This window comes from Hyalella azteca, unplaced genomic scaffold (assembly GCF_000764305.2).
Source record: "Hyalella azteca isolate HAZT.00-mixed unplaced genomic scaffold, Hazt_2.0.2 contig13406, whole genome shotgun sequence".
NCBI lineage: Eukaryota > Metazoa > Arthropoda > Malacostraca > Amphipoda > Hyalellidae > Hyalella > Hyalella azteca.
The window spans coordinates 244,066-260,189 of NW_025943329.1; the positions used below are offsets into that span (position 1 = coordinate 244,066).

At 41.4% G+C, this 16,124-nt stretch overlaps 1 protein-coding gene across 3 annotated transcripts in view; it reads left to right on the forward strand.

Annotated features, from left to right (window-relative positions):
- Positions 1-13,299, forward strand: part of LOC108670084 (fidgetin) — a 60,737-nt gene extending 47,438 nt beyond the window's left edge. For 2 of the 3 annotated variants that reach the window (XM_018157537.2, XM_018157536.2), the window contains 4 exons: positions 6,628-9,104; positions 9,295-9,412; positions 9,814-9,913; positions 10,313-13,299. In XM_018157537.2, coding sequence (XP_018013026.1) covers positions 6,628-9,104; positions 9,295-9,412; positions 9,814-9,913; positions 10,313-10,419 — 2,802 coding nt within the window. In that variant the 3' untranslated portion in view covers positions 10,420-13,299. Of the gene's footprint in view, positions 1-6,012; positions 6,216-6,627; positions 9,105-9,294; positions 9,413-9,813; positions 9,914-10,312 lie in introns of those variants that run through there. The other variant, XM_047883652.1, reaches the window with a different exon arrangement.
- Positions 13,300-16,124: the final 2,825 nt, after the last annotated feature.

The window sequence follows — 16,124 nt, forward strand, 5'->3', positions numbered from 1 at the left end:
TCTCCAAATAGCGATACACTTGTTGCTTCTTTGTAGCTCATCTTGGCTCAGTTTGGTCCGACAGAAGTGCGTATCACTGCTAACTCGCTCTCTACTCGTGCCATGTGTAAGAAAATGCGTCTCTATTTGACAGTACGGCCCATTTGTTTCTCTGAGTGTACTGTCCCATGATTGAGTTGTAAGGCCACGTGGCAAGGTCCCCCAAGTATCCTATATACACGTGCTTGTGTTGATGGCATTCAGAGCGCGAAGTGAGGCGAGGTGCCGCGAGTCTCGCATGATTCAATGGAAGCAGCGACTCCTGAAATTATTGAATAGCCTCGGAGTCTGTCGTGTGTGGCCGCATTAGTCTCGCCTGATCTCATCCTATATGCTCGGCTCTCAATTGTGCTTACTAACCTTTTCTTGAGATTTATGTATGTGCCTGACGTATAATAGGGATTTCCTTATCAACGTTCCGGTTATGAAAAAGAACATCCTTTTATTCCAGTAAAAGTTTTTAGACAAGTGACGCCAGTAGCGTTATGAGTTATTACAAAGACTATATACTGTGACGTTATTTCGGTCAAGGCTTGTGACTTCTGAGGACCAAAGCTTCATTTATAAACAGCCTCTCACATGCGTCGATATGTGACAGCAATGCGGCTATGGTAGCGAGCTACTCAGGGTTCGGCTTCGAAAAAATCTTTCGTGATGGTGAATGCAATTTCGTTGCATAATTCCCAAATTTTGTTCTACCAACGCATTTCCAAGTTGTTTCCGAAGAATGTTATTCATCTCATATTTTTTATTATAGAACTCTATAATTTCTCATATTGTTCAATTTTTAAAGATAATTCTGAATAATGGTAAAACTCTTTCACGGAATTCTTACATGTATATGAAACGCGTGGAATTTTTTCCTGTTTTATGACTGTCGTCTAACGAGATGCTACTGATCGCTGATAGCAACTTCATACTCGAGTGGGCTCCGTGCGGAATGTAGCGTGGGGCGGTGTAGGGGTGAAGTGGGTGGTGTAGGGGTGATGTGGGTGGTGTAGGGGTGACGTGGGTGGTGTGGAGGGGTGAGCTGTGACGATGAAGGTGGTTTTGGCGGTTTTTGTGGTGTTTGCTGGGTGGTGCGTAAGCTGTGTGGGTTTAACCCAGGCTTACCTGTTCGACTGTTCTTCTGGAGCTAAGGTACCAGGCTCACTGAATGTATCTCAATCAGTGAAATGTTCCGGTGCTTGAAAACTTGTCTGTCAGTATGCCTTCAATGGAACGCTTTAAATACTTCCACTATAACGCCCGGATATTATTTAGAAATCCAAAATATTCTCAAAATCAAATTCTCAAACAAGGTGAAGGTACCAACTGAATATTAGCTATGTATCATTAAAAATTTTCAGTGTGATATCTGCTATTGCATCTATAGCTACGCACACTGCAGCTGCTACCGTAACTACAGCTGCTACCGTCACTACAGCTGCTACCGTCACTACAGCTGCTACCGTGACTACAGCTGCTACCGTAGCACCCGCCTGTCTTACCGCCTCCGCCTGTCTTACCGCCTCCGCCTGTCTTGCAGCACCTGCCTGTCTTACCGCCTCCGCCTGTCTTGTCGCCTCCGCCTGTCTGCCGCCTCCGCCTGTCTTGCCGCCTCCGCCTGTCTTGCCGCACCCGCCTGTCTTGCTATCATTAGATATGATTGCTCTTGTTACATTCAGTAAATCCACTCTATTTACTTGAACTTTACAAGTCCTTTAATCTATCGAGTATTGACTATTCTTGTATGTAATTTTAGTCTTGTCGAAATTCTGATAACACATTGAAGCTTTTTAACCAACTTTTGAACTAATTAAAGTCGGTTTGCCTATATTTTGTGAGTGAGAAGAACACACATACAATCGTCCAAAAGGCAGATTATTTTCTCCTATTCTCGTGTACGTAGGCTTTTCCTTTTCCTGTTTGAGTAACATTTATGGCCTATTCCTCAATTTCTGCCATTATGAGATATGCATCATTGAACACGCGAGTATTTCGCTCCTACGGAAGTGAGCGAGTCCCTTGTGAACTGATTCACATTATGGTACCAACGCAGCTTCCTGCAACTGATATTCATGTCAATACAAAATCCTACGTGGCATGTTCATCTGAGCAACATTTTGTGTTTTAGCTAAATTCAAGTTCCTATTTTCCCTATGTTTACCTGTCAGGTCTTCACGTATACGCCTTAAAATTAACTTCACAGCTGTTATTTCTCATCGTCACGGATGACCAACTCTTTGGTATCCTAATGACTTTATTTTTCTGAAAATATCATAAGTATTTACTTGTCCTAGCGATGGGTGAGAAATTGTTTTGTTCTTTGGTATCCTAATGACTTTATTTTTCGAAAATATAAGTATTTAATTGTCCTAGCGATGAGTGAGAATTTGTTTTGTGCCCATGAACCTCTGAGTTGACGAAGGCATTTCGACCACCCGCACCTGCGTCCATCATCAAAATGACAGCGCGCGTAGATCTCTCATTTGACCTGCTGAGTTAGTCTCAGGTGGGTTCCAACCCCACTAACTCAGCCCCATACCCCAACAAAAAAGCTAATTATGCGCATACCGCTTTTTGTTCTCTATAATTTACTCACTCTAAACCAGTCTGTGCCAGCTTCTTCGTTTCTTATTGCGCCCTACACATTTATGTGACGCTGCTTTCGGTTTGATGGTTCCTCCTTGTCTTCAATTATCTTCATCATGTTTTCCTTATGTTTTGAAGAACAATCGTTGTTATAATAACCATCGTATTTATTTTTCGAGTACTCAAGAGTTACTTTTCTTTATCACGATTGCTGTAAAGATTTAATATTTTAAGAATACTTACGCCTGATAACTGCTATTGCTAACTAGTCATAGCAAAGTAACCGTCCTGCGTTTTAATTAATTTCACGCAAAAAGTTATTTTTATAATCGTTGGATGACCGCTCAGAACTTGTTAAAGGTGGTGCCGATCCACGTCTTGTGGTCTCACCACAAACCACTATCATTCAGTTCAAAGTCATTTATTTAGTTTCAATTTTTAGTGCCTCGATATTTAGAATTATCTAGAATCGTTTTATTCCTTGTGAAGGTTTCAATACCAATCACTTAAGATTTAATTGGTGTCTTAGGTTAGCAAATTATTTTCTAATAGGTTGTATGAAGAGAAAAGGTTTCTTTTTGCGATCAACACAAAAATTATTTTTAAGTAGGATGGAACTTTACGTAGCTGTCAATTATTATGACATCGCAGTTTTTATTGATACTATAAATTCAAAAGAGTATTACGTGACTTGTAATTTGTGCGCTAAGATTAGAAGCCTCCCGCTTGATGTGTTCTGATCAGTTGTAGGCAATTAACATAGCTGATGAAGATCAGTTCTAATGTCTGTTGTGCGTATCACGAATACGGTTAGTCAGGACGATTACGAAGACTAGGTATCGTTCTTTCGGACCACCCCGTAGCATAGATAGGCATCTGTATAGGCCTACCTACCTGAGGCTTCGTTCACACTCACTCTTATGAGCAAAGTCTTCTGGAAAAAATCATATCAACTTTCAGTTCTCAGGTGTGTCAAAATACTTCAACTCATTGTTGTCATAATCGTGATTGTGTCATAATCGTGATTGAAAACCTTAATTTTTTTGCAAAAACTGCAAATGTTTGAAGTTCTCGGTTGACGATTTGAATATTGAGCTCATTAACATGCATGTCTTGTGAACTGGCATATGGTAAACCAAGAACGTGACAGAAATAACATAATTTATTACCCTGTTTTATAAGGATTGCGTGTTGTCGTGTGTTTTTCCTGTCTCTGGCACTTTATTGCGCTGGTGCGTGAACATGGTCCAAGTTACCACCTTGCTGTGCTCCTATCCTTATTAAACCTGTTGGTCCTGTACTCAATGCACCGTAGTGGGTGTGCTAAAGTCCAACAACTCACTCATGCAGTGGAATTGTCATCAGAATCTCAAGTTAAATAATTGTCATCAATAATTTTAATAATAATGATAATTTAGATGATTGTAATAATTGTCATCAAGTGTAATTGTCATCAATAGAATCTAAATATACTATTTTTGGATTAGCAGTAAAAACCTATTTCTAACATTAGATTTATGTACTTCTTGACACTTATGTTATGACTAAAGAAACTATTCATCATTGTATTGTGATGACTTGATGATCGTGCGAGAGCAACTGTTCATGTCTTTAGAAGCTTGGAGCTCACTAAATAAGCTATAAATTTCAGCAGTATGCTCTAAGGGGATTGAATACTTGAGCCTCGCACAGCTTGAGCGTGACAGCTGAAGAAGATCGTACATGTATACAAATCCGGCAGGGATCACTTGTTCAAATAATGACAAAGGCATCGAGCATTCGGTAGATAAGAGTTCTTCACTAGTTTGTCGTCACATTTTATCAGAACTGGGAATGTGTATAGATTCTTAGATGATCTCCGCATCCTATCACCACTAATGGAAAGATGTCTGGATGGAAGTTATCTGCGTTAGGGGCCCTATCTTCTGTACAATCTTCTTATGAATGCTCGTTACAGTGATTAAGTTATCCAATCAGGTTATAAATCTTGAGAATAAATTTTTTTGAGCCACAGTTGGTTTCGTTATGCCATAACTGGAGGTGGTCCAGAAATGTTTACATCACTTCAAGATCAGTAATGTAACTCGCGCTGTTACTTCTAAGGGAAACTTCTAAAACTCCGCTCTTCTGATACGTACTTCTCGGGCAGATTTTTTTGTTTCTATTTGAATTTACAGAAGTTTTTTGGCATTAGTTTATGATGTTTTCAGTTCATACCGATTGCTGATAATTTCCAATTTCTCCGTTTTTCCTATCACACCTACCTGCCTGTACCTGCTCTAATAAACTTCATTTATTTCATTGTAGTGATTTTGTACTTCACCATTCTGTTTCACATCCCGTTCGTCTAATTTCTAATATTGTTTTATTATCTCTTTTTCTGTAGATTGTGAAAAAACAAAAATTTGTAAAAACCGATCCGTAACAACTGTGCGATTATTTATTTGGTGACGTCCGTTTTCTAATTCAGTTACTCATTGCGACGAACATTTTCGCATTGACACTGCCCATGTTTTTAGGCCTCCGATAAGATCGTATCCTTTCTTAAGACATCCGTGTAGCTGCTTCAGCAGGCCTTATCTCGCGAGAATCTCCTGTTGCTATTTTACTAGCCAATTGCGACCATGCAGCGCTGCGTACACTAGGGTGGCTACGTGGGGACAGATGTTCAGCGGTGACTCTTGTATTACCACCACCCGTTCCCTCTGGCAGTTTTGAGGCGCCCGCTTCTTACCACTCGCTCCTATATGATCTATAATTATTGCCTCAATGTTACTATTGGTAAGGATAGTCAGCAGACATGATTCGCACCTGCTAAGTATTCCTCAATCACAAATCTTTTGTCAGATAAATAATCGATCGTTTATGACGATGATATTTTTCTTTCATTTGCTTCATTACTGACGTGATATTTTACTTCACTTAGTAAAAATTCTGTACTGCAATTGGTTGTGCTCGCTCTTTTCTTAACTTTTTGCAGTCAGCCACGCATTTTTTTAGTCTAAAGTTCTTTTTAAACGAATTGAAAATTGAGAAGACATCCTGTCGCTCAAAAACTATAACACGAAACTCATATGGCGTGGGAAGGTGCGACGGCTTCTTCAGGTGCTATCTCTTATCTCGGCGCTCTCTTGTTATCAGCACGTCGCCATCTCCATATCTTGAGAGTTTTATCGCTCTCTTCAACAAAGTTAGTAAAATGCATGAGACACTCTTCTAATGTTGTAGCATTTTATCTTTCAAGCGTTGGTGCTTGCAATAAGTCGTGCTTGTTGTAGCTCCTTACGACTTCTAAATTCTCTGGTCAAAGTGCATGGGTTTGGATTACCTTGCTTTATTTAGCTCGTATTGCAGACAATTAATGGATTATTCCAATTGTTTCATTATTCGATTTATTATTTAGCTGCGGAGTTTCGTTCGATTTGAAAACGCGCTCAACTTTTGCTTGTCGCTTATTGAGCCAGTTAGTCAGGCATTAAGAAGGCGATGCTTGCTTAGTAGCTCTCTGTGGAGAAGGTGTAAGAGTTCTGAAATCTTCACACAAACGCTTATTTGACGAATCTTCAAAGATGATCAACGCAATGATTCAGCCTGCTACTTCGGTCTGTATTGTTCACCTATTATCATTATTCATGGGTAAAAGCTGTTCTGTTTCAATTAACGTTGCTGCCTTTCAAGCTGTAGAAACAAATTGGTTTTTATTTTCGTCGTTGCAATTAAAAATCCGTCTGGAATGATAATTTTCATAAAACTGTCTTTTTCCGGCGGTTATGAAATTTTGCGTATACAGAGCCTCGGTATGTTGTGTCTATTCGATAACATATGTAAAAATGATTCTGCTCTATTTTTCCAGATTTTTTCCAACTTTTTAGCTCTGCAGTTAGCACGCTCGTGGTTTTATTTTATGCATTTCTCTTAGTTATCATAAACTCACCGCAGTATTAATTTTTTCTTGTCTCTACTGTAAGTTTTTCTATCACTCATTCTTAACGTATTGTATTTTCTTTTGTGCAGGAGATGCCTTCGGGAGCGGACCTTGACATGATCGAAGCGCTGTTGGCGCACATGCAGCAGCAGAACCCAGGCTCTGCGGCTGCTGCAGGTCACATGTACGAAGACCTGCATGATGATGACGACGACGAAGACTACGACGATGATGAAGAAGACGATGACGAGGAAGATTACTACACTGGAGATCAGCACAACATAAACATGTTCCAGAACCCGTACAACGGCGGCGGCGAAGGCGGTGGTTCAGGGGGCGGTGAAGTTGATGCTGGGGCCGTGTCCTTACTACAAGGGCTTTTAGGCATGTCCGGGGCAGGAGGTATGGGAGAGATGGGACTTGCAGGTATGGGTGCCAGCATCATGGGTGCACCAATGGATGCAGGTGGTGCCGGCTTTGATATGAACTCCTTCTTGCCAAACATGTCAGCCAACGTTGGTGCAGCTCTCGCTGGAGCGTTTGGTGCCGCAGCAGGCGGCCTCATGGATGGACTTGGGAGTCCTGGAAACGGCGGGGGCGCAACCATCCATGAATACGATGAGGATGATGACGAAGACATCACCGAAGGTAGCGGAGCGTCTGAAGATGAAGACGACGAAGAGGACAGTGAAGAAGACGACGAAGGACACATCGGGGGCGGTGGAGCCCACATGGCTGCAATGGCTGCTATGGGTGGAATGGCGGCTGGTGGTGGCATCGCTGCGATGGCTGCTATGATGAGCCAACCAAAGCAGCAGCAGCACCAGATGTACGCAAGTCAACCTGGCCCGGTTCTGCCTCATTCCTCGCCCTATGTGTCGCTGGGATCAGTCAACCAACCTATGTACTCCCCGAGTATGACAGGGCCTCCCTCGTCCTCTCATGCTACCACCATGTCCAGTCTGGCCGCCGCTGCTGTTGCCAGTGCTGCTGCTGCCATGAGCTTGCCTGGTCCTTCAAACTCTCACTCCATGCCACTTTCCTGTCCACCAACGGTCCTTGCTCCTCCAATGTCCATCAGCAGTGGACTTGGAGGTGGTACCATGAGTCGTGTCGATCCCTTAGCCGCCCTTGCGATGGGAGGTGCGGCCGTCGTAGGAGGTGCCGTCCTAGGGAAAGTGGTGAGCACCGTCAGCAACAACACGGGAGGTGGTACAGCTTTAGTTCAGTCCAACCATCTCTCCTCGATCCCCAGCACTGGCCCTGCCATGCACAAGAGCTTGGATGAACTCAATAAGCTATCTGATAGCATGGCAAATGTCCGAATTTCTCAAAAGCCCATGTCTCCTCACAACCCTGCCATGCAGGCCGCCTACTCCCACCAACATCTCGCTCAGATGCACAACGCAGGGCCACAGCAAATGGCATACGGCCATCAGTTTATGCTGCCTGGCATGATCCGACCACCAATGAGCACGGGCATGCACGTTATGCCTCCTCATTGTGTTGCCATGGCTTCTCCGAACTCGACCAACCCCGGCAAAAATAACGATGGCGACAAAACAAGTTTGGATCGCGAGTCAGTGCCTTGCTCAGAGACATCGGGAGGCGGCAAGAGTGACACCGAGTCCACGACCAAGAAGACTCCAAGCCCCACGCTGGTTGGCCCCGGACGCGTCAGTCCCGACAGCAGCAGCGGCTCATCCTCGAGTGGAAGTGACCGCGGCCACGTCAAGAACGCTACGAGTTTCGCCTCGTTGTCTGATCTTCCCAGCGCCACTGAGTCTATGCGAGACTCTGACACAGACCACATGGAGCAACAGAGACATCAGCTTCAGAGACGACTCCACGAAATGGAGCACGAGCCCATGAACCGTCCCAACGGTGGCGTGCTCATGCCGAATGCGGTGCCAATGCTTATCGAAACACCAGGCTATGGATGGTCATCGCTCGTTGGTCACGAAAACGCCAAAGATGCGCTCAAAAACTTATTCCAAGGTAGCAAGTTCCCCGAAGTTTTTGACTCACAAGGCTCTTGTCGCGGAGTTTTGTTATTCGGACCTTCAGGTGCCGGCAAAACGAGCTTAGCGCGATCTCTAGCCTACGAAGCTGGCGGTGCGCGACTCATCGCCTGCACGCCCAGCTTCATCATGAGCCGCTCCATGCATCCTCAAACCGCCGCAGGGCTCATCAGGAACATGTTTGATCATGCGCGCGTTCACAAACCCTGCGTCATGCTCATGGACGAGATCGAGATGCTCGCTTTGCCTGAACTCACTGAAGCTGGTAAATGGGCTAAGGCTGAGCTTATGGCTCAAGTACGCGGAGAGACAACTCTCAAGCCCAGTTATCCTACCAACTCTATCAACGAACAAGTTATGTTGGTGGCAACAACGTGCAGCCCTTGGGTTCTGCCTGACGAGCTCCGACGACTCTTCGCCTACAACATCCACATCAAATTGCCCGCCGAGAAACAGCGAGAGGAACTCTTCAGAATGTTCCTTAACAATTACGCCAATAACGTCACAAGTGATCAGTATAAGTGCCTTCTCTCCAAGAGCGAAGGGTGAGTCATTTGACAATTCCATTAAATTAACTTTATTCATTAACTTTACCTTTAAATTATTCCTTTCTAACTGATAGGTTCTCTAGCAATGCCTTCTATAAGAATGTAGTGCAATAGCAATGACATTATAAAATTGAAAGTATTCACTTATGTTTTGAGTTTCTCATCGATGATTTTGTCCATGTTTTAGCTACTCTGCGGCTGATATCCACACGGTGGTGAGGCAAGCCTCTTATAATCCACCGACCCAGCAGTCAATCAACGGCAATAATCAACACCACCAGAACCATCCTCGAGTTGTTACTTTCGTGAGTAGTCCTTGGTGCATTTTATTTTGCGTATTCGAATTTATTTTTTGCTTTATGCTTTAACTGTATAGCGAGTTTTCCATGTTATTCCAATCCCATCTGTCTATCGTCTTTAACTATAGTTATTGTTCATTCTTACTTAAATTCTGTTATACTTTTCAGAATATTGTTGATTTTCAATCTTTTTTATCATTTGTTCATAATGATTTTTTACTTGAAAAATGTATCATTAATTTTATTTAAGCAATACAGTGATATTCAATTTTCCTCCAGATGTTTTATGACCATTCTAATTTAATCCCGTTTCGCAACTGTCTGCGTGATGCAGCCATAGCTTTCAAGACCGTCTGGTAATTAATTAGTTTTATATACTAATGTGATGTTTGATTTATTCTCGACAGGATGATCTCGCATCCGTCATGACCAACTACAGGTGTCTATACAAGGCCGAGCACATGAGCTACTATAAGAAATACATTCAAGAAGCCACTCACAGAACAGGTTCGTAACGCCAGTCATTAAACTAATCTTGCAAGCCGTGTTAATTGACGCTTAAGGGGGTGGATAAAATAACAAAAAAGACGGTAATCAAGAACTGCTGTGCGTACACGCTCAGAATTTATTGGTTTTAATCGTGTTTTCTTGCCTTGAATTCCACCTATGAATCGTACTACTGTCCGAAATTTCTTCAGTTGCATTTTATGTAAGGAACTCTTCGGCTTACTTGTTTATTACGAATGGATGTTATTATTTGAAGTTCCCTAATGATTGTGACAGGTTACCTTCTCATACAATTTTATATACTTAGTCTAATTTTGTTTGTCCGTATTTCGTTTCACTTGATGAATGCAAGGAGAAGACCTTTCATTCCTTTCTAAATAATCATTCTTTCTCTTGCAGAAGATATCCGGGACGACGATGACAAGAAAGGAAAGCCAAAGGGAGTTAAAAAATTGGGCAGATTCGCCAAATCTTTGGCTGCCGCTGTCATCTCTGTGATAGACTAAATCGTAGTAATGCTAGGTGCTAGAAATATTCTCTCATTGACATCGGAATGATTCATCTTCGGACTCTCCCGCTAGATACCCTTAACTCCCCCTACCCACTGGTCACAAAGTTTGTCTTTCGACTGAAGCTCTTCCCATTTTGTCATCTTCAAGAGCGTTTTTGTAACCTTCAATTCCTTGGCGTGTCTTCTACTTAACCTTCCCCACACCGGACATGCAGGCTCTGAACGCCAATGTGTTTGAAATATTCCGGTAGCGCTATGGCGTCTGAGAGTACTCCTACATGTTGCTCCAGTGTCGTTATGTGATCTTATCTTGTGAAGTTCTGGGAATGTAGATGATAAGAGCAAAATTTAATTATGAAATAGTGCCCCGCTTTGTTCTCTTCAAGGTTTTAGGATTTTGTACCATCATTACCATTAGTCGCCCAGGCTATTTGCTCTCTTGTGTTCACAAAGGTTACAATATTTACAGATAGTTCTGTTTCTGTGCAAGATTGAAAATCTGACCATTTGATTGTTGAGCTTGTTTGCTCACGCATTCTCGTTGCTCTTGACAGCTTTTTGTATTATTTGCATTGTTTCTCAATTGCTATCTAGATCGCTTCTTAAGCTTGTTCTAACAGTCTTTTTAGGAGCAGTCTTGCAACTGAACTTTTCATAAGCAACCTTAAAACAAAACTCGCTTGACATTTTCGGTTATTCATGACATTCCTAATTTCAATATTCTTTATTGAGACGATTGAAACTTTGGAAAGTTCTGGGAAGATGATTGGAGACTGAGGATGAATCAGTTTCATGTTGCATTTATTGCGCCTATTAACGAGTAAAGCGTTACTTGTGAGCTAGTTGTAGTGTACAAAAAAGCTTTTAAGTTTTGCTAAGGTCATTTTGTCTTGTCATTGCCAATTAGGTTTTAGCTTGAGATTGTCGTCGCCTCTGTTGATGGAAAGAAAGTCTGTGCTCGTAGTAATTCATAGCGTTGATGGGCAATTTTATGTTTTTTTCATTTAATTTCAGCTTTTTGTATAAATCGGTTTATTGTACAGACGTAATTCTCGAGGATTTGTAGTGCTTGAAGTAATGAAGGAGAAGAAAATTTCTGCGTTTTCTATATTGTTTGTGCTTCGGGATGTTAAATAAGTCTGTTCTTAACCGTCCATAGGATATCTGCGTGGATTGCTAAACAAATTAACTTCCCTGAAGCAATATACCTCTTTCGTTGCAATATATATCGAGGTATCTGCTTATATTGCAATATATATTATATTGAACATATTAAATACTCATGTCAGCTAGATCTACGTAGGATTCTGTAGAAATCTGGGTTGGAAGAGTTCTTTTTCATTTGTATAAATGGAAGATTATTTGTTGACGTTGTTGTGTATTTAAAAGACAATCCTATGCTGCCTATTACCCTGAACACTTCACTTTCGTTCACCTGTTGTCCTCTTTTGAACTTTAAAACTCATCGTCGACATTAAAGGTTTTTTTTCTTTTCCTTGCAAAAACTGATCATATGGAGTCCGAGCTTTCATTAAAAATCGAGGAGTACACGACCGTCGAGTTTGGTGGATGCTATTCTCTTCTGTTTTACTGCACCTTTTATTAGGTAACAAATATCGGACACTCCTCGGCACAACTCACGATGTTGACCATTCAGTTATGCGTTAATTCTTCAAACTATCCGGACGTCATCTAAAGGGGCTCGTTTGTATTGTGCTGAAACGTTCAGATATTGTCAAAATGATTTCTATATTTTTCTACTTTTGAGCCATCTTGTACCCTTCAGCTATGGTTATTGTTCGGCAAATTTTATTTTGAAATTTGGGCTTTGCTCCCGCTCGAAGGCTATGCATATCTCGGCTCGTTTTTGGTTTCATGGAATTTGTTATTTTCGAAGTGGGGCCACTTTCATTAAAAAGAATAAATTCCACTATCTATCTAGACAGAAATAGAAGGCTTTACTTTGAATTTACTTTGAACTTTGTCTATGATGTGTTAAGTTGAAATTGGCGTGAAATAATGATTCCAAGAGGTAACCATAGGCTTCAAATTTAGCTCGCAAAAGAAATATTTAGGATGCATGCAGGCCCGTTCAACTTTGCTTTGTAAATAGGTTCTTAGAGATGTACGTCAGCTACTGGTTCCACTTTCCTACTCTTACTAATTTCTTCTAACTTGTTCGCTTCTATGGAAGATACAACTCTTCGCCAAGATGTTAGGGTACATGCGTAGCGTGGCTACTGCCAGTTCCGACGGGAGGTAAAGGAATTAGCCAACCCTGACAATTGCTACTTGCCACAACACCTTGGCTTTGCCTGATATCTTCGCTTACACTTTTTGGTCAAAAGATTTCTTACTCTTTGCTTTCTATTTTACATGTTTGGGTGGGTGGTTAGGCGTTTATTCATTTATTCTTTGATTTAGATTAAGCGCTTCGTGCCAGCGAGCCTTTTGTCATGCATCAGTATTCGTTATTGTCCACCGTGATCTTTCTCTGGAAGCTGGCCTAAAAAAATTTCAATTTGCCAGAAAATACTTTCATATCGAGTTCTGAGTTTAATTATCTGTTGCACTGCACGTTCTTCACCCCAGATAGGGTGCTGATGAACCAACATTTCAGTGTCAGTTATAAGGACGGAACTGAACTTGTAAGCGAGTCGAAGTGCTATGACTGAGGCTCAACGGCACGCAAGTTTAATTTTAATGCGGTACATTGAACATTTACTTTAGATACTGGCTTGGGTTCATCTTACGTATGCATCGAGTCTTTTAATCGTCTTTCAAATTTGTGTTTCTATATCATAATGTATTTTTACGTGAGGAACGACTGCTACAGAAGATGAGGCTTGGACAGCAACTTGTGATGCGACAAAAAGTTGAGGTGTTGTTCGCTTGTTATCCAGAACATGTGGTGTCCTTATATCCTTCAAGACAGGAGCCAAGAAATCCCTGATGGCTCATCCAAGTGTTGGATCGCCTGAAGAGTAGCACCAAAAAAAAAAGAATTTCGTCGCGTGTTTAAAAAAGTGTTGACAAGTCCTGAGACTGTCAACGCTGTGAGACTGAGACTGTGAGAATTGCTCCTGAAAGTGATGGTGTTCAACAAATCGCGCCTGTAGAAGACACTTGATCAGTGGTAGTGAAACACAAAAACATTGTTGGTGCGTAATCGTGATCGTGCTGTGAGGATTCTAACTAAAGAAACATTACGATACGTGCCCTGTGTTTCAGTCTTGGCCTAAGTGCTCACGGCGCGGTTATAGCGTGTGTTATTCGTTGTGATCTGATGGCAGTGTCCTGTAAATCTTTAATGTGGCGTCATGTGGCAGCTCGTGCTGATTACTTTTAAGGACAACTTTCAATCTTTGGTTGTACATAAGGATTTACGTTCTGCTTATTATTTCCTCCATGGAAACGTGCTTTTTTATATGCGTGTGTTTGTTTGTTCTTGGATTACTCGGATCCAGGGTTTCTGTCACAATTTTCAGCTTTTTAGTTCTTAGACTTGCTAAGTTAATGATTTTAACTTCATTGAGTGGTGAAGCGTGGGATCGTTCAGTTTCTTCCCATTACGAGTTTCATTATTTCAATCACCACTAACAAAAACTTCGCCTTCTCCACAATTTTTTTTACATTCCGGTGGTCGCTTATTTTCTTTTCCTCAAAACATAGCAACTTGAGCAGAATGTTCTTTTTATGTAGGTTTAAATAATTGATCTTCATATACTTGCCTAGATCTCAAAATATAGAAGCAGCTGCTGTTAAGCAGACTTGCTTCATTGTTTGTATTAATGGACAGTAGCGCGTCCACTTGACGAATAGTAACCTCTAAAAGAATGTAGCTGTTGTTTGTAAAAAAAATCCAAGTGCAATTATTTGCGAGCTTAATTGGGAGTTTCTTGTAGTGAGAAGTGTGAAGTTGATTGCATAATTTCTCACTGAACAAGCTCTCGAAGGCATTTTTTCGTCCTGCCACGGCATGAGTTACATCATATATGGTTAAATCATTTATAGTTACATCATATATGTTAAAGAAAATGCTTTGATCGCGGGGCCCTCATTTGAGCCTCCGGCATCGTATATATATGGTCAATGTGGAAAAGACTGCATCTGCGTGATCACATTGATTACCGGAGTAGTTGTTCAAAAGTGATGTAGTTATTTGTGTTGTGTGATGTAGTTATTTGCGTTGTTAGATATTTTGAGATGCTGCATGGTGACGATCAACGAAACTACATGGCATCGGTGCTATACTTACCAATCACAACAGTGCAACACCCCTTAAACGCTCATTATATTTTTAATTTAAATTAGCTTCGAAGTTAATAAGAAGACTGATTCCAAATAAGACGTTTTTCTTTCAGTAAATTCTCTGGTGCTCTTCTTATTTCCTCAAAAAATTCAAATTTGTTGAAGGAACAGTGAACAATGTGAATAAAATTTCGTATAATCGATCCGAGCTCGACTTAAATGTAGCAAATAAACGTCTTATATTAAAATGTCTACATTATAAACCGTTCAGTCAGCTCGGGACATCACAGTTTGTAATAAAAAATTGTCAGCTTACATTTACATGATGTGTTTTCTACACAGAATTGAAGTTGGTTCTTCAATCATGCAGTTATAGGTGTTGGTTCAACCATTCAGTTGCGTTTGGTTGTTGTTGTATTATTCCTACACTTAAGCTTGTCTCAGCTTTTTGATACGGGGATGGCAGGACGCTTTGGGAGACTCAAACACTGGTTAGTATTTAGCAACATGCTTTTAATTGTCCGCTTCTCGAGCCTTAATTCCTTTCTTTGCCAGTCTCGCCTGCGTCCTTCACTCGCTTCAAGATATACACCAAAAGATGACAATTTTGTGCAACAAATTTATGAATCTCAACCGAAAATTTATTGGACGTCCTCCTTGTGGGCTATTCTTTCACGTGCACCGAACAATTCATTTACTGATTGCTAACGTTGAGGCAGGAACATCTGGACATTTTGCTAGTGAGATAAAGTGAATGAGGACGTACGAACTGTGCTCTGCCTTGCCTAATTTATTCCCCTGCAGCTCCTCAGCTTAGGGCAGTCTCCCCTGTAGTTCACTTGGCGCCGCGAAATACGCACGTTTGTCGCTTGAATTGCCCAGCCCTCATGGCTGAGATATTCGTTTAATCGACCTGTGAGTGGGGCGATGCATGATCGGATCGACTTTACAGTGCGATTGTCTTTTTAAAGGGCAAAATGTAAAATGATCGTGGCGTGACCTAGGTTGTAGGAAGCTGCAGTAATAACACCTCTGAATCTAGCCCATAACTTGCTTCTTTAGCTTCCGCTTGCTCTTTACAGTCGCTATACTCGTTACAGTTGCCATGAGTTCTCCAATTCGCAGAAATGCGCTGTCTTCCTCCTATTCATGACGTTCAAAATTTCTAAATCAAAGCTTTCTGTTTCGGAATCTAAATTGATGATCACTTTGAGGCACCTGGTATTCGCACTAAGCTTAATTGATTGGGATCTCAAATGTTAATTATTATTAAAGCAGATAGTTCATTCCCTGCTCGTCTAAGCTAGAGCGGAGTGTCACATTGTTGCTTTTTTTAGCGCAGACCTGTTATATGTATCATAGCGTCAGCATTGCCTAAATTTGTACAAAAAACTTTCTATATCTCCTATTGCTATTATTATTCCTATTATTTGCTACTATTGCAGCAAA